The sequence below is a fragment of the Fundulus heteroclitus genome, chromosome 2, assembly GCF_011125445.2.
Source record: "Fundulus heteroclitus isolate FHET01 chromosome 2, MU-UCD_Fhet_4.1, whole genome shotgun sequence".
Taxonomy (NCBI): Eukaryota; Metazoa; Chordata; class Actinopteri; order Cyprinodontiformes; family Fundulidae; genus Fundulus; species Fundulus heteroclitus.
Genome location: NC_046362.1, coordinates 18,831,518 through 18,852,718, shown reverse-complemented (window position 1 = coordinate 18,852,718; position 21,201 = coordinate 18,831,518). Strand labels below are relative to the sequence as shown.

Sequence of the window (21,201 nt, the reverse complement as noted above, 5' to 3'; positions counted from 1 at the left end):
ACTGGTTGAATCAAAAGCTTGATCTACCCGTGTTTTGTGCGACACAGCCCACAGAACTGACCATGAAGGCCAAATAGCTGATTTATTTTACCAGGTCAACAAATTATGGTTGAAATATAATTGGTTTAACGCTTTAATATACCATCTGAAATTATTTAATAAGTATTCATGGACAAAATATAACTAACAGCAACCTGTGTTATATATTTGTGAATAAAGTGTTAAAAGTTGTAAAAATAACAAACAATACTGCAAGTGAAAGCAAACATCAGTTTCACAGTTCAGTATGGGTGATACGCCCTAGAAGCGAGCATGCTGAGATGACGTTTTGGTTTGAACGTTCCTCTGCTCATGATGGATTGTTGAATTAGGCCCCTCTGAGTTGTGAATCATGTTCACCTGGGCAGTTGACATTTAATCAATAAACATCTGAACTTTACCATGACCCTGAGCCATGGGGATTCAATTTGGTTTCCCCAACACCGACCACTGCAGGACACCCACAGATGTCTAAGAAAAACATCCAGTAATCTGCACTTCATTTTCAACATCTACCCACCACATGCAAACAAAAAAATCCTATGCCCTATTTTATTACAGGTCAGATATTCAAGGTTGTCAATGTTTTCCAAAGAGCTTAGCAAGTGGTTGCAATCAGGCTTGTGTCAACACTTCAATAAGAATGGAAATAACTGTCAACATTGCACTTTTATTGATGCTAATATTTCTTCTGGTTTCTGTAATTTATGTGAAGGAATTTTGTAAAATACTTTTTAATACCTCAGAATGTGTTCAAGGTAAACATTTTATACAAAATCGTGATGTGTATGAATATATATTCAATAAAATACATATATTTTTTTCCACCGTCATATACTTTCTAGTGTGATATCATCACTACCACAAATTGAATAAGCTATTAGAGATTTGGTGGATGCTTTATTCCTTCTGTTGTAGACATTGTTGAAATGTAGAGAGTGATTTAGCTACAGTTGGAGCAGCTTAAAGTCACGTCACAAAACAAAACAAATGAAAACAAACAAAAACTTTGAAAGTGGATATATATCAAAAGTTTGGATGTGTTTGAACAAGTGTTTAAAAAAGAAAATAATTTACATCACCATAAACATTTTAAATTTGTTTGAGCATGTGGGTGAGTAGGTAGGTGAGAGGTTTAAAATTATCTTGTTTTACCAAAGGTGTTAATCCAGCAGAGACAGGTTTTTGAAAAAAAGTAATTCAATTCAATTCAATATTATTTATATAGTAACAATTCACAACACATGTCATCTCAAGGCACTTCACAAGGTCAAATTCAATCAAATCATACAAATGGTCAAAATGTTTCCTATCTAAGGAAACCCAGCAGATTGCATCAAGTCTTGACAAGCAGCATTCAGTCCTCCTGAAAGAGCGTAGAGCCACAGTGGACAGTCGTCTGCATTGTACATGGCTTTGCAGCAATCCCTCATACTGAGCATGCATGAAGCGACAGTGGAGAGGAAATCTCCCCTTTAACAGGGAGGAAAACCTCCAGCAGAACCAGGCTCAGTGTGAACGGTCATCTGCCTCAACTGACTGGGAGTTAGAGAAGACAGAGCAGAGACACAAAGGCACAGAAGCACAAATTGAACCAGGAATCCTTTATATGTTATATGGTAATAGCGGATGATCTGTCTCCCCTGGATGATGTCACAGTTAACAGAATGCCAGACCAGGTGTACCTACTATGAAGAGAAAAATTAGTTAAAGTTCAAATAACAACAAACAATGCAAATTGGAGAACAGAAGGAGAACTCAGCAGATTGAAAAAATAGACCCTGATGTTCTCCAGCTGACTAAGCCTATAGCAGCATAGCTACAGAGATAGATTAGGGTCACCTAAGCCACTCCAACTATAAGCCTTGTCAAAAAGGAAAGTTTTAAGCCTAGTCTTAAAAGTAGACAGGGTGTCTGCCTCACAGACAAAAACTGGGAGTTGGTTCCACAGGAGAGGAGCCTGATAAATAAAAGATCTGCCTCCCATTCTACTTTTAGAGACTCTAGGAACCAGCAGTAGTAGTAGTGACTACTAGCCAATGAAGGGAAGCCAAAATACAAGAAATATGACCCCACTTGTTGACCCAGCCTTGAACAAATGCATAGACTAGTTTTATGAAAGTCTCCACTGTGAAAGTTTTGAACAGCCTGTTCTGAATGATGCTAGGACAGCCTTCATCATGTACTCAACTTTGGAAAAAAAAAAGTTGTGGCTGTCAAAATGCTTATGCTTTGGCACATTAAATAAGTGTTAGGAGGGTCTAAATATGCAGAAACAGGGAATTTTGAGGAACATCAAGTAATTTCATGTCTTTAAGTCCATGTGTCATATTTGATGTTCTGAATAGTGAATGTGTATTGGGATAAAGAATGTGAAAATTTCAGTGTTCCACTACATCAAGACCGGATTTTCCATTTTTATGAACACAACACTGTAGTATTTAACGGCTCTTTTGTTGTTGTTGTTGTTTAGAGAAGGAACTGACTGTCAGGGAGTGAAATCAATAATCCCCCATTTGTACAAATCTTTAGTTTGTTTTTGTTTGTTTTTTTTTGCATATTTGTTAAAACTGTCATTATGTCCGGATAGTAAAATACAAGTCAGCTAATCTGTGAAAAAACAGTATGCTCCCCTGACCCCTGACATTGGTCCTACTGCTATTTGCATAAATATACTGCTCCCGATCAGAAACAACCAATCAGAGCCAGGAGGAATGTTTGGATCTGATTGGTTGTTAGCAGTGCTAATCACTCTTGTGAATTTGCAGTTGTACCATCTCAACCCCCACATACGAGGCCCTTGATTTCGGGTTGTCATCCATTTTCTATTTCATTTTATTAAAAACATATTCAGAAAACAACAAAATACTCCTTAAAATATGTTTACTTTTATTCTGTATTCTGTAAATCTACAGCAAGATATTTCTGCTACAAGTGAGAATGCAGCATGTATTTTCTGGAAAATAAATCACATTGAGTTAGTCTGTGAAAAGGACTAAATGGGCCAGATTTGACCAATAAAAGTTTTAAAGCTGTTAGAAAAATTAAAAAACTTTAGCTTATGGTTCCAGTCAAATAATTTTCAAGTCCCAACCATGTTTCCTGTAGAATTGTTGTGTCACTCATTGCTTTTGCCAAAAATAGTCAGACGGATGGACTCCTCATAACACCAGTCAATTTGCACAACCATACATAAACCAGTACAGCCTAAATCATCGCCATCAGTCAACACCAGAGGAAAAAAGTAAGTTAAGAAATTCCATTGCTACACAGTCATAAAAAGGTGTTTTTTGAATGTAGTGAAAATTCATACTTCAGCTCCCAGCTGTGTAGGTGAAAAAATATCACCACAGGGTGGTGTCTTGAAGGATTTAAAATTTTCCTCAACCACTCATTGCTAAATGTGCGCCCAAGCAACTGGAGTAGTGTGATTTGCTTTAATAAGATTACATTCTAATTCTCTTTGCTTGTATTTAATCATATGTAATAATGCAAAATGTAGCAGTCCAGTCAAATGCTCTGTTTTCCATTTGCTCCTGTTGTGCATGCTGCATTAACATGATATTTATTTTCTTTTTCGTAGATGTTTAGCTCTTTCACTTCAGAAACATTTTATACCTGTAAAATTTCCCCCACAACCAATTGAATTTATGAAAAATGTATCTTTTAACAGGCTACACAAGAACATGATATAATGTGGTCATAAAGCAATGAGTTCATGGATGTCGTGTGCATGAATGTTTCACCTCAATAAATATTTAATCTGAGCACTAAATCATTTAAAACCAAACCCTTTCTGGTGTTCTACAGACAACATGGTTTCCTCCCTTCTACACCCTCACTCTCTTTTCTCTCTCTCTCTCTCTCTCTCTCTCTCTCTCCCAAGTCTCTCTCTGCATGAGCTGGACAAGCTGCTCAGTGGCCCTGAAATATGGCGCATCATGCCGCTCTGTTGATCATCGCTCGGTGCTACACCCTGAATCTGAATGCAATGTAAATGATATGATGATTCCCTTTGAGGCAACATTAACTGTAACATCATTCAGCTTTTTTGAGTGCAAAGGTTGACTTCATGAGACAATCAACTTCTGCCATGAGACAATGAACTTAACAGCAAGCTCCCCTCCAAAGTTATGCAGACGCCAGACTGCCAAAACATAAAAAAATATCAAAAGCAATTTTCTAGATGGTAGAGTTAAACATTCAAGTAGTAAACAAGCACATTATCTAATATTGTTGCATCAATATTTTACTGTTTTATGTCTTGGAATATAAAATCTGATTTTTTTTGTTTTTTTTGGTTTACAATGCTTTGTTAAAGGATAACTGGAGGTCATTTGTAGTTTCTGAATAATAAAACACAATTAGGCAGACACACTAAAATATACAGTAATGTGGTTTTATGGTGTTCAGCTGGTTTTGTTTTCAGTTTATTTTCTATCAGTTCCAAATCAAGGCTACCAATTCAAAATGAGCTGAATTGTGTTATTTCAAAAAAAGCTACATCTGTGGAGAAACCTTTTTGGTGAGTTTGAAGATCACATTTTATGAAGTTACTTTCTTCTTAGCCCAAGTTTTATGAGGAAAATATTGATTTATTTATGCTTTGGGAATTCCATTATTAAGCTTAAGGCATTGTTGCAGAGAAACGCAGAGATCCACAGTACTTGGGGTAAAAGCAATGCATCAGTGTTTTGTAAGAATTCCTTTGAAGGATTCCATTTTTCGGGAAATAGTAGATTGGTACATTTGTGATGCATTGTAGAGAAATGTTTGGCTTCATTCTTGGTATGTCTATGTTCTGAGATAGTGACAGTAATGAGAAGATTTTGGGGGGAGTGGTGGCCTAGTGGCTAGAGCAGAGTGCTTGCTCCTTGGAGAGGCCACAACTTATGTTAGAGATTATGAGATGCTGGAGCAGTAGATACCAGCTACTGGAAAACAATAGATGACTTACTGACACTGAGGACGTCACAGATGTGGCACATATAAACCAATAGACAGTTATCTCAGGGCAGCATGTACAAGTGGATAAACCTTGAGCTTATGCTATTTCACAGACTAATAGCGACACTTCTCCCACAGACCACATAGGAGGGATGAACCACTCCTGCAGGGGTGTGTCTTGCTGTTCCATTTAAGCTGATGTAACCGAGTGGTCGGGGCTCTCACTTCCTCCTTTCTACCTTTTCTGGCATTGTGATCTATACGAGAGTACACAACTGAAGCTGTACCATTCCTCCGGCTTGATTAGATGAAACATATTAAAGTACAGTTTCTCTCGCAAGACTCATTTCTTACTAAAAAAGTCAACAATAAAAGAAGACCACTTCTCCAGGGTAAAGAACAGGGAGGAACGCAACAGTACAGTTCCCAATTTAAAATCCCACAAACTGCCACTCTGGGTCCTTCAGTAAGACCCTTGTCCCCAAAATAATCCCCAGGTACCACACAATGACAACCCACTCAACCCGTTGAATGCAGAGGACAAATTTCCTTGGAATGTACTGTATGTAGCAATGATGGTTGTTATTATTATTGATTCAACTGCATTTTTTAAAGACATTTTATTGCATTTTGTAAACAGTTTCCAAATAAAAATTAATTTCTGTTGACTTTCAGTGAAAATATAGAATCTTGCCTACTGGTCACGTGAAGTGGATATAAAATGTACAATACCTTGCAAGAGTGATCATGCTGGTTGATTTTTATTTATTTTTTTTGCTTTCGTGTTTGGGGATTTTATGTATGGTGGCCCTGAAGTGCACACCACACTGAAGTGAACCTGAAATGCAAATTTCAAAAGTCAAATGGCGCCATTGTCCAATTAGCGATGTCTCATGTTTCCCACTGGCACCTACCTCTTCCCATAGGTTAATGTCATTGTGTTTTTAAAGATGTTGTTGTGGGTTTGAAAATGTTGTAATTTTCTATACGTTTTTTTCTATAAGTCTATAAATTGTATTTCAATATTTTGTTGTGTTTTTTAATTTGAATCGTTTGTAAGTTAAGTTGTGTTTTTCAGGATGTTGTGGTTTTGAATATGTTGCTGTGTTTTTTAGTTTGTACATGTGCTTAGTTAATGTGCTTTTTAAGATCTTGTTGTTGTTGTTTTGAATATGTCATATTTGTAGTTGTATTTAGAGAGTTGTTGATGTGGTTTGCACTTCAGGGTCACCGTATTATGTGATCAGCAAATATTGATTCACACATAATTGTGAGTCAGAAGGTAATCAATGTATGTTTTTTAATTGTTGCCTTTTTAGAAATAAAATTTTGAAAACCATGGTTCTTGGTATGCATTGATAATGCATCAGCAGACATTGTAGTGGCTTATATACACCAACTTGGCTGTGCAGTTTGAGGAGATTTTGAAGAAGCAATCTACAAGGTGTTTAGCTGATCCTTCAATACTAAAAGTTGAAAAGGTTAGCTTTTTTTAACCACAGACTAGACCCTCTTCATGATGTCCATTTATAATTGATGTTGTAAAATGAATTTGTGAATACTGATGGCTCAAACCATCCAGGCATTTTCAGTTGAGAAACCCACACCCTGTTTTAAACTACTTTGCCTAAGACAACAGAGCAGCTATTTATGAGCAAAAGCAAATCACTTGGGCCAAAAATTGGGTTGCATGTCTGAATCCAAGCCAGGAATCATTCTGCATGGAATGTGCACGTTTATTCTGGCTTCCTCCCACAGTTCAAAAAACAGGCACGTTAGCCTGATTGGTTTAACTTAATTGCCCTTATGAGATAGTATGTGTATTTATGTCTCTGTGTTGCCCTGTAATGGATGGCAACCTGTCCAGGGTGTATCCTGCCTGTCACCTTATGAACGCTGGAGACAGATCTGTCCAATGTGTGCCTTTCCTCTTCCCAATTACGGCTTGGGATAGGCAGCAGGAACCCCTAACCCTGAACAAAGTATAGACATTGGATGGATGGACTTCATTTAATTCTTCATAAGCCATATTCTGTAATAACTGGAACAGACAGGATACCCAAAATTCAAGCCAGACACAATGTCACACTTAAAAGGTTTATTAAATGGGGGGGGGGAAAACTTTGGTAACATTAGAGATCCTCTGCAGGAGTAAGCAAGGAAACCTGGCAGTGTTGAGAGCCGGCTCACTCTCCGCAGAGGTGTCAGACAGGATGACTGTGGCTTTATCTTGAGGGTCATGCACAGGTAGTTGGACCAGGGCAGACAAATCCAGGGGCTCGTACAGGGCGCCACGGCAACTGTGACTCAGTGGGTAGAGTAGTCTTGCAAACGAAAGTTTGTGGGTTTGACTCCAGCTTCACATGTGGATGGGCCTGCCGATCTGCGTATCGGTGTATGAATGTGTGCATGTTAGTGAGTGCGATTGGGTGAATGTGGCTGTAGTGTGAAGCACTTCGATTGGTCAGTATTACCCCGTCAGTATTACACTACCCTTTTTTAACCGAGCCGAGACCAGTCCGAGCTCGGTAACCGAGATGACTATTGAGTGTAAATGGAACGCAAACTGAACTGAACCGAGCCAGACACAACCGGACCACGCTAAATGCAGCCCAGTTCCAGCGGTGGGTTTGGCTCGGTTTTTCCCTAGCTCGGTTATCTGATAACGAAGAGCGCATGAGCAGACCGCGTCAGCTCCGTGCGGTCAGCTGACATTTCAGACCATCATAAAAATACTAGCTTCCCTACCGTGACACATGATTTCCAGTGATGATTCTGCTTAGCAGTGTGATGAACTCCGTGTCGACACGCGGAGTTTACAAGAGTCTTCATTTTGCACTGGATGGTGTTTTAGGTGGAACAAATTTGTGCTACTTCTACCTTTTGTGGCAATGGTGTTACGGCATGTTTTGCAAATTACCGCATGTTGTTAGACATCCTTCCACTGCCTGAAAAGCTCGCTGTCGCCATAGTTCTCGCCCACCCCTACGTATCACCAAGAATAACTGCCTGAATGTTACAGGCGCCGCCATTTTGATTTGCTTGGTGCCGCCTTCAAACCAAGAGAGCAGTAGGCGAGGAAACCAAGGAACCGAGATAGCGTGGTGTGTAAACGGTCGTCAGAACCAAGCTCGGCTTGGTTAACTGATCCAAGCTCGGACCGAGCTCGGCCTGGATCGGTTAACAAGGGTAGTGTAAATGTGGCTTATGACTAGAAAAGCGCTACATAAATTTAATCCATTTACCATTCATGTATGAGCCACCACCGACCATATTTGACTCCCTTTAGAGGCTCCATTTAAGCACCCATAACTAAAGGTGAAGTAATACCACATGAGCAGTGTGGTGAAGTGCTGATCCCTGGAAGAGAAAAAATACTGTAGTCATATTCTGGGTTCGTGCCGGGCTTCCTTTCATTAAGATGCATCTGCATTAACCACAGGGGTGTATAAATATCAAAGACATGTTCTGTGGGCAGCTACAGGATTTAAATTAAGTTTTTAATACATTTCAAGTTATGAACGGTCTCAGCCTAATTAACCTCCATTAGCACACACACCTTGTGGAGTGTAAGTTAATTACTGTTAGATTACCAGATTACTACAGAGAAAAAAGTTTAGGTACTGTTCAGCTCTGTCAGGTGAGTGGCTGTACTTTCAATGTGTATTTCAGGCTGCAAAAGAGACACAGAGAGAATGACAGCTAGTTTTATGAGTTGGTCAACTATAAATGACCAGAAAAATATAGATCTTGGCTTCACATTAGTAAAGACAAACAAGACAAAGCCCCTGTGAGTTGAATGCAGAAGAGTAATCAGCTTTCACAAAATACAGCTAATACAATAAAATGGTGTAGTATTCTATGCACAGTAAAGCTGAAACTTGGGGAAATTTCCCAAACCGCTTAATCCCTCATGGGGTCACAGGGTTGCTGGTGCCTATCTCCAGCGTTCACTGGGCGAGAGGCAGGGTACACCCTGAACAGGTCGCCAGTCTGTCACAGGGCAACACAGAGAAACAAACAGGACAAACAACCATTTACGCACACACTCACACCTAAGGACAATTTAGAGAAACCGATTAACCTAACAGTCATGTTTTTGGACTGTGGGAGTAGCTGGAGAGAACCCACATATGCACAGGGAGAACATGCAAACTTCATGCAGAAAGACCCAGGGTTGGATTTGAACCCAGAACCTTCTTGCTGCAAGGCACCAGCGCTACCCACTGCTCCACTGTGCAGCCCAGAGAGAGAAATGATTTGCCAAATGACAAAACTCAATAAAAGGATCTGAAACTATTCAATTTCTAAAGCAACAGCCAAAGGCAGATTTAAACTGGTACTTTTCCAACTTCATGTAACAGCTGCTCAAACATGGATTGAACTTTTCTTTAGTTAAATGGTTAAATCACTTATCTCATCCTCAATGCAGAAGAAGGAGCTCGAACAGCACAGTATTCAAGCAAGAACTGCCTCTGGGATTAGGGCCATTGCTGTGCTACTGACTGCGTGGTTGGAGCTTTTTTTTTTTTTTTTTTTAGCAGCACGTCTTTATACAACGATTTATCTGCTTAAGCTGTGTCTCGGCTTTTATTTTCTCTGAATGTTGGATATTTGGTTTCAAAAAGACCGGCAAGGTTGACTGAAATAGCTCACTAACCTTTAAAGAATTTGAGTGCTGTTGTTTTCTAACCTGTCTAATACAAACTTATTTTGGCCATTGTGTACATTCAAATGAAATAAAGCATGGATGAAAGCCAAATTAAAGACATTTTAAAGAAACTAGAAAATTACTTTTTTCTGTCTATTTCTATATGTTGATTTCAGTGGTAAAAATTTGTATTGAGCCATTCTTTTCAAACCAATTGTCCTGAGAACCATATCTTCGTTAAATATTGCAACGTTGAATGAGACTGCATGCATACTCGGTTACTGAACACAGATCGTATCAAAAACATATATGTAATCTACTCTGAAACATTCAGATGAAAGTTTCTTCTTTTCACCCAAAAGCAAGTAAATGACTTAATTGGTTGTTACACGTGTGTATGATGTGATAACAGAAGACACACAAATGTGCCTTTAAGCGAATATCAGATACAGTGTGGGTGTTAGCCCGTTTTGAAAGTCAACACCTCCACCTAGTGGTCAAGAGAGGTCTAACCAATGCTCTTCTCTCTTAATTTCTAATCCTGTTGGGGACTAAGAAACTGTCAGCTTCAAACTCCCCCTCAGCCCAACTCATAAATGAATGAATAAATTGCTGAATCAAAGACATAAACTGTTGCGATACTGGTGGCGGAGAGCAGAAAATAAATTCAAAAATTATATCAACTTCAGCAGTTGAGCATTCTGTATGCAGAGCACAGACAATGAGAAGAGGCTGTGACTGAGTGAATTTTGTCTTGTTGAGTCTTCTGGGCACTGTGCCCCCTCAGCTCATTGATATATCTGATATTTCATGAGAAGGGTATTGATGCTGCTCCAGGCAGTTTTAATTATACCTACTGTTGGGACTTTTAGCTGTAGTTGTGAGTTGGGATGTTTTTGCATTGCTGCTTTGGAGAACTTAACTTGGCCAGGGAGTTTGTGTGCCTTAGTTGGTGAGTCTTCTTCAAGAGATACATCTGCTTCCAAACATTCGGTGGTGATTCCAAGGGAACCTAAAACTGTTGACCTCCTTCACCTCCACGAAAATATATAGAGAGGTGCTCTATCTTTGTCACCTTTTTTTTCCTAAGTCAACAATCATATCCTAGAATTATTTGATGTAGGACAGCTGGTAGCTGTCTAACCACCATACTCCAAGACTGTTGATATGTTCTCACGGGGAGTTTTTTTTTTTTTTAAGCTGGCATATGGTGTTGCTGACAGCTAACTTCGCTGAAGAATTCTCTCTTTGTCTTAGTATGCAGCACTGTATGGACACAGTGAATATTCATTGGATAAAAAGGTGTAAAGATGAAAACGTGGCTAATCCTGAAGTTTAACTGAATTTGATGCAGAGAATCAAGAGAATAAGACTCTTGATCAAATAATTTGAAGTCCTAACACCTTCACCATTAAATCATCATCAATCTTCATCATCAAACATCTTAGGATTCTTGGTTGCACGCATTAAAAGCTAATATTAAGGAGATTTTGGAAGGAAGAATGGAAAGTCTCTCGTCATTCTTGACTGCTAATTGTTTTTACAAGGCTCCTGTCACAGTCTTCAAACTTATTTGGCTATTTTATTGCTAGCCAGATGTATATTTTGGGTTGAAATAGCATTAAAGTTCAGCTGCCTTTGTCTGATGTTTAGCTCAGATGACGGTGCTCCCTGGGGTTGCATTATAGAGCTAAGCTTCTTTTTAATTACATTTCAATGTTCTTTGTTTTAATCCTGTGCAGCAAGTCCATCAAGTCCCAAATTTTATTTATTTTCTTTGTGTACATTTCATTTGATTAGTATTGTTTTTAAATACACTACCAGTCACACGTTTGGACTCACATTCACATTCCATGGTTTGTCTTTTATTTTTTATTTTTTTATATTACCTCTAAGAACTCCTTCAAGACAGACGGAAAACTATTTCAGATGACTAACCTAAGGAAGCTCATCGAGTGAAGGCCAAGAGTGACCAAAGAGTGGGCTAAAATATAAAATAAGTTTTGAGTTACTTCACATTTTTGTGTTTGATGCTTAATTGTGTACAATTTTGAGTGGCAGTTTTGATGTCTTCACCATGTATCTGCCATGTTGAAAGTGGTAAAAATAAGGAAAAGCCATTGAATGACAAAGATCAGTCCAAATTTTTGGCTAATTGCCTGTTTGTGTATACTCAAAGAGAGCTGCACATAATAGTATAGATGTTGTCAGAATATATACTGACATGTGAGCAGCATTTTAATAATGCTACGGGAGGTTCTAAATCAATAAGAAAATCTTTGGAAAAGTTATTTAATTTCAATAATTCACTTTAAATGTGAATCTAATGTTTTTTTATTTATTTATGTTGTATATGCATTTGTTTATTTCTGTTAACCGTGATGATTGCAGCTAATGAAAATCCTCAAATCTGTTTTGAATAAAAAAAAGAAATTATGCACTGCCAGTTATCTGTACTTTAAATTGTGACATTGATGTCTGTTGAAGTTGAAGATGTTCATTTTTAGTGATTTAGTGTAGTATGAGCAGGTCAAGTATGACACAAAATATGCATAGGGTCAATTTTTCTGTACATATTTAATGTAGGCAACAGGAAAAGCTACTTTTGATTGTTAGATGTTGCCTTGTAGTTTGTACTCGGAGACCAGGAGGTGGCGACATTGCGTATTTGCTCGATGTGACAAACATGCACAGTGGAACGAAAAAGTGGGCTAACCGGTAGCGACAGGCTACTGGTCCAAAGCTAACAAGGCCAACTGGGAAGGCGTGGTGTCCTACTGTTGTTAAAGCACAAGGTAATGAGGTGAAATAGTTCGGTCTTTATGTAAAGAATGGGTTAGAGTAGATTCGTTAAACAACGCACTTCCTTCTGGTGTAAAACCCTTGGTCAAGCTCTATTTTTTGCTGAAAGAAATATGTCGATGTGGCAGAAAGTTCGTCAACACATGTTGAGCGGCTAAAGCTAACGTTGTTAGCCAGAGTTGGTGCTGCATTCAAGTGCAACGTTTGAGCCCCGGGAATTTCTACTTTATCGGTTTCACTCTTGTGGTCACTTCATTTTATCCCATATTAGTGCCCCGAGGCACAGACTGTACGGTTTAAAATCAATATTCCGGCACACTCTTCCTATATGCAGTTTTAATTATATAGTATAACTAATCTTTTTATGGGTAAATGTGCCATGTCCGACGTGTACGGATAACATGCAAAGTCCACAGGCTGCTGGCTGAAAATCTTGATTTATTCGTCTGGATCCTTTAAAGAAGTAATGCAGAGTTACGTGCTGTGGTTTGGTAGGGTCACTGATTTCAAAACTGCAGCTCACAATAGCAAATAACATAAATTATTTTGATGTAATCATAAATTAAGTGACTGGTCCAAAACAGCAGCCACTCCGTCACTGATTCACTGATAGTAACATTCCGACTTTTAAGATGATGATGATAATAATAATAATAATAATACTTATAATTATATATATATATATATATATATATATATATATATATATATATATATATATATATGGACTGAACTTATTACAAGCATGCATGGCCTTACAATCCTTATCCCTGAAGTTTACTTTTATGCTTTTTTAGATTTCTAAACATGTTATACTACTTTGATGAAAATATTGTTGCATGTGATTTTTTTTATCATCACCCTGACTGATAACACTGACATGCAAGTAAAAAGTGAGAGAACCCAGGTCTTTAATGCATTATTGATTAATGAGTGACAAATACGTTGTTTTTAGCTAAAGAACTTTTGAGATTGAGTGACAAATACGTTGTTTTTAGCTAAATATATATATATATATATATATATATATATATATATATATATATATATATATATATATATAAAATAAATATATTGATTCGAAGTCCCCTTCTTGTCATTCGCCGGCCCATTATTTGACAAATCTGCATAGTTTTATTTCAGCTGCAGTCATTTTCATCATCACTTTGTTTATATAGTTTTTGGCTTTTTTTTTCAAAAACATTCTTTGGTTACACACAATCAGTAAGAGGAATTAGCTGAAATTATAAAAATTAAAAGAAATGATTACCCTTGGAGTCCGGTAATAACCGTGCTGTAATGATTCAGGTGGTTTATTTACAGGTCGATGTGTGGTCATGTGGAGGGGGGAGCACGGCCCGCAGGCTTTCCAGGCCCCTGTGGATGTTCACGCCAGCGCAGACGGACAGGTGTACGTGTTCAAGCGAAGGACAAACGCGTCCGCTGCATCCTCGGACGATGACGAGCTCAGCGTTGTGGAGACGAGGCAGACGAAGCGAGACAACCCGAGGAACGTCCTGCTGCTTGAGCGTGAGGTTCTAGACGGCGATAACCTCAACAAGCTTGCACTGCAATATGGCTGCAAGGTATAAAAAGGAAAAAAAGCTAAATGCCGTGGCTTTCTTTATTTATAAAGAAGGCGTTTCATCAGGTCTCTTTTCTGTCCGCAGGTTGCAGATATAAAGAGGGTGAACAACCTTATTCAAGAACAAGATTTGTTTGCACTGAAGTCCATCAAAATACCAGTTCAGAAGCACAGCTTGTTGACGGAAACCCTGTCAGAACAAAGAGATGCTCAAGATGACGCGCCCCGTTCCTCTCCATCACCAGTTGGGCCTCATGATGGCGCTGCAGTTGAGCCGCGTCTGCAGGAAGTCCCAGACTTTCTATTGGAGCTAGACAGTGATATGGACAAACTGATTCAGACCGCCCCTGACCACGAAGAAGATTTCTCTGAGAACGGTGGGAGATGGAGGAGGTGCGGTTTTGGAAGGCGGCGCGCGACGAGTCACGGCGCGGACTGGGGCATCCAGTGGTGGAACGCTCTGGTAGCCATGTTGTTGATAGGGGTCGTCCTGCCGTTGTTTTATTTAATTTACTTCAAAACTAGGGATAACGGAGTAGTTTCTCAGCCTGTGCCTCAGTCAACCTTCTCCTCCTCCAACACAACAGAGACACACCTCGGTACAAAAGGAGCTGAGCAGTTTCATGACCCGGGATAGAGCAGGCGCAGAAAAATCTAGAAACATTTATTTATATTTTATTTTGATCTTAGAGCTTAGTGAGGATGAAACTGAAGCTAAACTGCTCAACATTTCTGCCCAAGGCAATGTATGTCTGAATACCAGCTGTGAATTTTGGTTAAATTTATCATCAATTACGACTTTAATGCAGTGACTTCAACCCCTTTAGGATTTCTTCTGTTTTTGCTTTTCTGTAACTCATTATTGGAGATCACCAAACTCATTTTGTCAGAAAAAGACACCCTCGACAAATACAAAAAAAAAAAAAAATTATTCAAAGGATTTAATTTACTAAAGGAAAAAGGTTTTCCAAACCAACCTCGGCACATGTGAAAACGTAATTACCCCTAAATATAAACACTAGTCATGCCATCTTTGCCGGCATCTGCCATCACGTAATTATGTTAACTAGCAAGTTAGTCTTTTCTAATCGCTGTGGAAGATACTTGGTCAACTCTTCCATACATAATCCGTTTTTAACTCAAGGTGGACTTCCTGGTGAACTTTAAATCGTTATCGAAGTGCGTGTGAGCTTGATGTCCTGATTTGGCGTGTGATCTGTTGATTTCTGAGATCTTTTAGCCTACCTCACGTTGCCGGACAGATTCTATTCTTTATTCTACAGGTTGGGCAGTGATAGTTAACTCGAGCCAAAACTAACAATGATCACTGGAAATTTATGATTTCATAAAGGGGCGCAATTGAAAATGTTAACATATAAGGCCAGTAGGTTTCTATGGCTTTTTCTCCTTCATAAATGAAAACATTTTTGATGAGATCTTTTCTTCATTAACTAAGGTTATCTTTGATATTACATTTTTTTAATGATTTTAAACCTTTAAGTGGGACGGAGAAGCAAAGTCAGGATGAATACCGTTTTACAGCGATGTTCGACCGTAAAGCTGGCTGCACATCCATTACTAGCTTTCTTAAAGTGAATTAGAAATACTTCTTGCAGCTTTGTATCGTAATTCTGAACATGTTTCATCCGTGTTATATCAGGTGACATTTTTGGGTCTGTTGCACGACACTAAAAGATTTTTAAGGTTTTCTGCCAAGCACAATAAAACTTTAGCTGCTTTTTTTTTTTCAGTTCTCAAAACCATGCAGGGCTAAACTTACACTTTTTAATGTATTTGTTTGTGTTCTTTGTTCAACGCTCATCATGCACCTCATGCCTTGTTTGTCCAGAGCCTTACAGTGCCAAGTGTGTTTGTTTACAGTAACAAAGTGGTGCAATATACTTAACCTATTTAATCTTTATCTTACAACCTGCTACATGTAAAACAGAAAGGGATATCGTTTTAGAAATGTTACTTTTTCATTGAGAATCGGAGCCACGTTAAGTGCCTGAAGACTGTCTTGCGCGGTCGTTGTTGAGTTTAAAACAGCCTGAACGAAGTCCACAATAAATAGACGGTCGGTTTCACTGGTTTGTTAATTACCTTCTTCAGGGCTGAAGTTGTTCGATGTAGGAATGCTGCTAAAAAGATGTTGACATCTGAAATGCATCGGTTTGTAAGCAGATTTGACGTTGAAAACTGACTTGTGTGAAAATATACGTTGTTTACTGCATGGCCCAGATTAAACTCAAACTGAAGTGGGACTGTGTGAAATCCTCTCTGACGCGCTACTTTGTCAGAGAAATGAGCCTGTAATAGATCTTCACAAAAACACTACAATATCGCTGTTAAAACAATAAAAAAAAATGATCTATTTGGTTTTATTACAGTTAGAAAAAAGAGCAATTTTCAACTGCTGCTAAAATAAAATAACATTCATTATTAGATGTTTAACATTTCCTCATCTGTGTTTCAAACATCCAACTTTCTTTATAAGTGAAGGAAAAGTGTGGTAAGCAGCTTTTAGTTGACAGACAGGTGAAGCAACAACCAGGGAGAGATAGTCCTGTGCTGTTCTGTGGTTATACTTATTCCTAAACTCTAAGCTTTACCTTATGTATATTTAGCCAGTTTTTTTTTTTAAGTGACCAGTGACCTGGTCAGGAGACATTTAAACACACAACTACAACAGTATCTAAGCACCATAACTGCAACTAATATTGTGCAATAATAAAACAAACAGCTAAACCATTTGCAAGACGGAATAGTAATCCTGATTAAAAAAAAGTCTTGCAGACTTCACAAACCTTTTTCTTTTATTAGTCAAACTGCCGTGGACTTCAGAGGTAACAAACTTTGTTGAGTTCAGTTTTTTTAACTAAATTACTGTGTCAGGGACAACCCTGACAAGTCCTACACAATAAACGTATCAGAAGATGATTTGTTTTTTAAATACAATTATTAGGCAGAATGTATTTTTAAGAGTTGGTTTTATCAGCGCACACAGTCAATCCAGAATGCTAAAGAACCTCAGACCTGAGCACTTCCCAAAGTAAAACTGAGGTTTTGACTTCTCTGTTTTTGCTCAATTATTGAGCCGCTATTGATGTGCAGATTGAATTATGTAGAAAAATTTAAATATTCTCGTGTCATCTGTATATTTGTATTTGTTAACGTGAGAAAATTATGTGAAATTTACAAATAAACATTCTTGACATGAAAGAAAATCAAAGACCAATATAACTGCCCTTTTTTTCATGACAAGTGATAAGCCTTTCTGAATTGGATTCTCTTTGCGATCAAAGGTTTGCATAGCAGCAATGACACAGACTGTTTTGAGAGTTGTGCAGTTTTATTTAACTTTAAATCTCCCGTTTAAGAAGAGCCCAGTTCTCATTGGGGTTTTGGTCAGGTAAGGAAGGCTTGGAGTGGAGTGTAATGGAGCAATGTCCTGCATAAAAATCTATATTTTCTTGATGCATTTTGTTGTACCACCGCTTAAAGAAAGCATCTTCTAAAAACTGCCATTAAATTGGAAACTTATTTTTGAGTCAATTTTCAACCAATTTTAAACAGCATCAAGATGGATTTTTTTAAGTATTTATTTTTTGTCAAAATGGGGCTCCTCACATACCCGTCTGTGAAGAGTCACTCACATCTCATTAGTCCATAAAACCTTTGAGAAATCTGTCTTTCAGAGATGTGCTGTTAGACGGCTGCCGGGCCTCAACCTTCCTTACAGTGGCCATTACTCTGAAGCACTTAACACCATCTGGGTTCTCCAGATGGGTTGTAGTTCAGGAATATGACCTCACTGGAGGAGAATGGGTTCCTAGCAGCTTCACATTAGATTATTTTCAAAGCCTTGACAGTTATTACTTTTTTTCCTCTCTCAACACATTTGTTTTCATCCTGGTAACTAGTTGCTGCAAAATATTAAACTGTTCTGTGATCATGCTCCAAGATCTTGGCACTCAGAGATAATTTACAAAAAACATTTTAACCACTTTTTTTGGCCAGTTATGCTTAAGGAAGATATGCTGCCCTGATAATTTTGCATTACTTGATATAGGATGTAGATCTCCTTAGTCCACTCTCCCTTATTACACATTGCCTGATGTGCTCCAAAAGTTTGGGTATGCAAATATTTTCAATAGGCTTGCAGCAACGCTGCCTCATGTGGTGAAGAAAGTCTCACACAAGCCATCAGCTGTATGGAACTCGTGTCCATTTGTAGCATCATGGAACATGGAAGAGGGTCCAGATTTTTCAGAAAGAAGGAAGTCCTTACAGCTGTGTAGTCATGTTGAAAGGCCCAATTATCACCTCACAGACAGGCGTTCAGTCAAGAGGGATGCTCGCTGCAACTTTTCCTTTTCCGCAAAGCCAACTGTGGTCTGACTCTCCTGCATGACCTGAAGCTCCATTGGTCCATAGACGGACAAAGCTCCCCAGATCATGTTGGAGCCACCTCCACTGTGCTGCATTTAAAATATCTCAAGTTAGATCTACTCGTCATGCTAATAATGTTGGAAACTATCCTGACTGTCCAGGTTTTTCCTCTCTGCTTTTCCTCTTCAAGGGCAAAAAAACCAACAACTATGTTTTATACATGTATGCTTAACAGTAATATTGTTTTATTCCACAGATTATTAGACCATGCAAGGTTTATGACCTTGAAACTGTTCTGAAAACCTGTTAGATTAATGCCTGTGAATACATTGCTGTTTTTTTTTAAGTGAATGATCTCATTCTGCAAACTTACCAAGCTTTCAAAATGATCCATAGTTAATGCATTGGTAATTTCTTTTTATTTGGTATTCTAAACTTTGCATGTCTTTTTCTGCTTAGAATATCAAAGACCAGAACCTGAATAGACCTTGAATTATGCTGCTACTTCCTGCAAGAGAGATACCTGAGTTATCTGGTGTTTTGGAATTATCTTATGAAAAATGTCATTAATAATTTTTTCCCTCATTTCAGAAAGTCAAATGATATATAGCTTAGTCACACAGTGAACTATTTCATGACTAATTCTTGTAGTTGTGATGATTATGGTGTACAGCGAAAGAATACCTTAAATTCAGTTTCTCAAAAAATTTAAATATATAAAATTCTTGATTATACTTGCAAAAAGTTTTAATATTTTCTATTTCAACTATTTCTATTTCTGAAGTAAAGAATGTAGTGATTTGTATGTGTGTGTGTTATGTCTAAATCTAGGTCATTCCTCTAAAAAAGGCAAGATTAAGGAACAAAGTTTCCTCTTTAAAATGATAAGAATGGTGAGCATTAATACATAAAAATGTAATATAGTTGTTACACCCCCTTCATTAAGAAATCAGGACACAAGTGAGCACTAGATTGAAGCCCATTAAATTAAGATTTTTTTGTTTTACTACACAGTGATTTACAGTAGTTTAGTATTTTAAAGAGTGAAGAGAGTTGGCCAGGCTGAGAACTATGAGTTTGTATGTTAAATTCCCTTCTAGCTACTGAATATGCATGTTCGAGTAGACTGCTTCAAACAGAAGTACTAGAAGTGAGGGGGAAACAAGGCTCAAGAACAAAAGTTGGAATTTGCTGTTCAGCTGCTGAGACTGCCTTTTATTATTCCTTGACCTCAGAACCCCCATTTCATAACGTCAGCTCACAAACCCTGCTCTGATCCAGCTCCAGGCCACAGAGCTCTGGCAGCCAGCCAGCTCCCAGGCTGAACTTAACCTGCTGCTGATTTTTATTTTTATAGAGGAGAATTTCGCTTGTGTTTTTAGGGCGAATATATAAACACATGTATTGTGAGTCTATCACAGTTCACACTTTGTGACCGGCTGTGTTTAAGGGGGCCGGAAGCTGGGGATGAATCCAGCACATTTTGTTTTTTAGACTTCTTGACAGAGGTGGGGGTGGAAGTGGGGCAGGCTCTCCTCTTTAACAAAGCACATCCATCCAGTCCTGGAGGAGGGTAAATAGAGTGAAAAGATCCATGCCCAAATTCAAGCTCTACAGCTTTAAGAAGTTTGCACACTTGAGCAGCTGGCAGTGGGCCACTTGGCCAACATAAACACTCCTAATCCTTTTTTCCAAGGAGCTTTCAGCGCTCATCTTTCTGGCACATCGGCCATTGACACCCTCTCTCTTTTTTTTTCCTGACATTCTTGACTGGCTGAACTTGCACAAAGCAGTCACCAGGAGGCGGTGTCGGGCTAAAAATGGCAGAGTTGCTGGGTTTATGGTGTTGATCATTATTCACTGCTAAGGTATGTGCCTTCCTTTGATTTTCCCATGAAGTGAAACAGGTCTCAGTTTTCACTCTTTCTTAGGAGGAATCGGGCTTAGTTTCACGGTGTCACATTGACTTGAAACCAACAGAGGCATGCGGCGTTCATGATGGCAAACTTTTAGATGCACTTTATTTGCCGCCTCTGGATAATTTTAAATAAAAGCCCCTTTTAATAAAGATATATATTTTTTCAATGCATTTCTCTATTGGTCCACACTGAAGTGTATAAAAAAATAAAGTAAAAAAAAAAAAAACAGGATTGTTGGTAAATTAGCTTCAATGTTGTCAGGATATAACTGTGTGGGGCTCTGAGGGCTGCTGTCTCTGTGGGGGCAGGGAGATCTGGGGTTTTGATTTCCAGTGCTCCCGGGGGATTTGGCAGACACAGAGTAATTTGTAGTGAAGTTTCCAGCACAGTTTGTTTTGCAGGTGGCTGAGAACGCAAGCAGGGCGTGGTGGGGAATGAGAGAAGCAAATTGCTGTCTGTGGGATATGAATGTGTGCATTGTTGCACAGCAGTGGGTTTAGTGTTGTGCTGCTATGGGCCGTGCTCAAGGCTGGACTACTCAAAGATAATCGGGATCTTTTTTTCTTTTCTTTTTTTTTTTAGCTAAAGTTTATTTGTCTATCATGCATACCCAAGATAATTCAAAGTGCTTTACAGAAAAAAGGAACAGTGGTAATAAAAAATACATTAAAGACAAGCTATCATTGGGATAACATTAAATGAAAGGTATTTAAGGTATTTAAATATATATATTTAGAAACATAAAGCAAATAAATGGATAGACCATGATTACAATTAACCAATAAAGTAATTATGGAGCTTTATGGGAAACCTGCAGTAAACAATCATGTTTTTAGTCCCCACAGTGTTTCAACATTGCTGTTTTT

General features: G+C 38.4%; 1 protein-coding gene across 2 annotated transcripts; it reads left to right on the top strand.

Moving 5' to 3' along the window:
- Nucleotides 1-12,311: 12,311 nt before the first annotated feature.
- On the top strand, nucleotides 12,312-17,002 carry lysmd4 (LysM, putative peptidoglycan-binding, domain containing 4). Of its 2 annotated transcripts, none has more exons than XM_012873707.3 (3): nucleotides 12,312-12,432; nucleotides 13,763-14,025; nucleotides 14,110-17,002. In XM_012873707.3, exons 2-3 carry the CDS (start codon nucleotides 13,777-13,779, stop codon nucleotides 14,659-14,661), a joined length of 801 nt encoding a protein of 266 aa, XP_012729161.2. In that variant the 5' UTR covers nucleotides 12,312-12,432; nucleotides 13,763-13,776; the 3' UTR covers nucleotides 14,662-17,002. The 2 variants fall into 2 exon arrangements, with proteins under 2 accessions (XP_012729161.2, XP_036005938.1); XM_036150045.1 differs by having other exon boundaries at nucleotides 12,356-12,432; nucleotides 13,748-14,025.
- The last annotated feature ends 4,199 nt before the right edge of the window (nucleotides 17,003-21,201 follow it).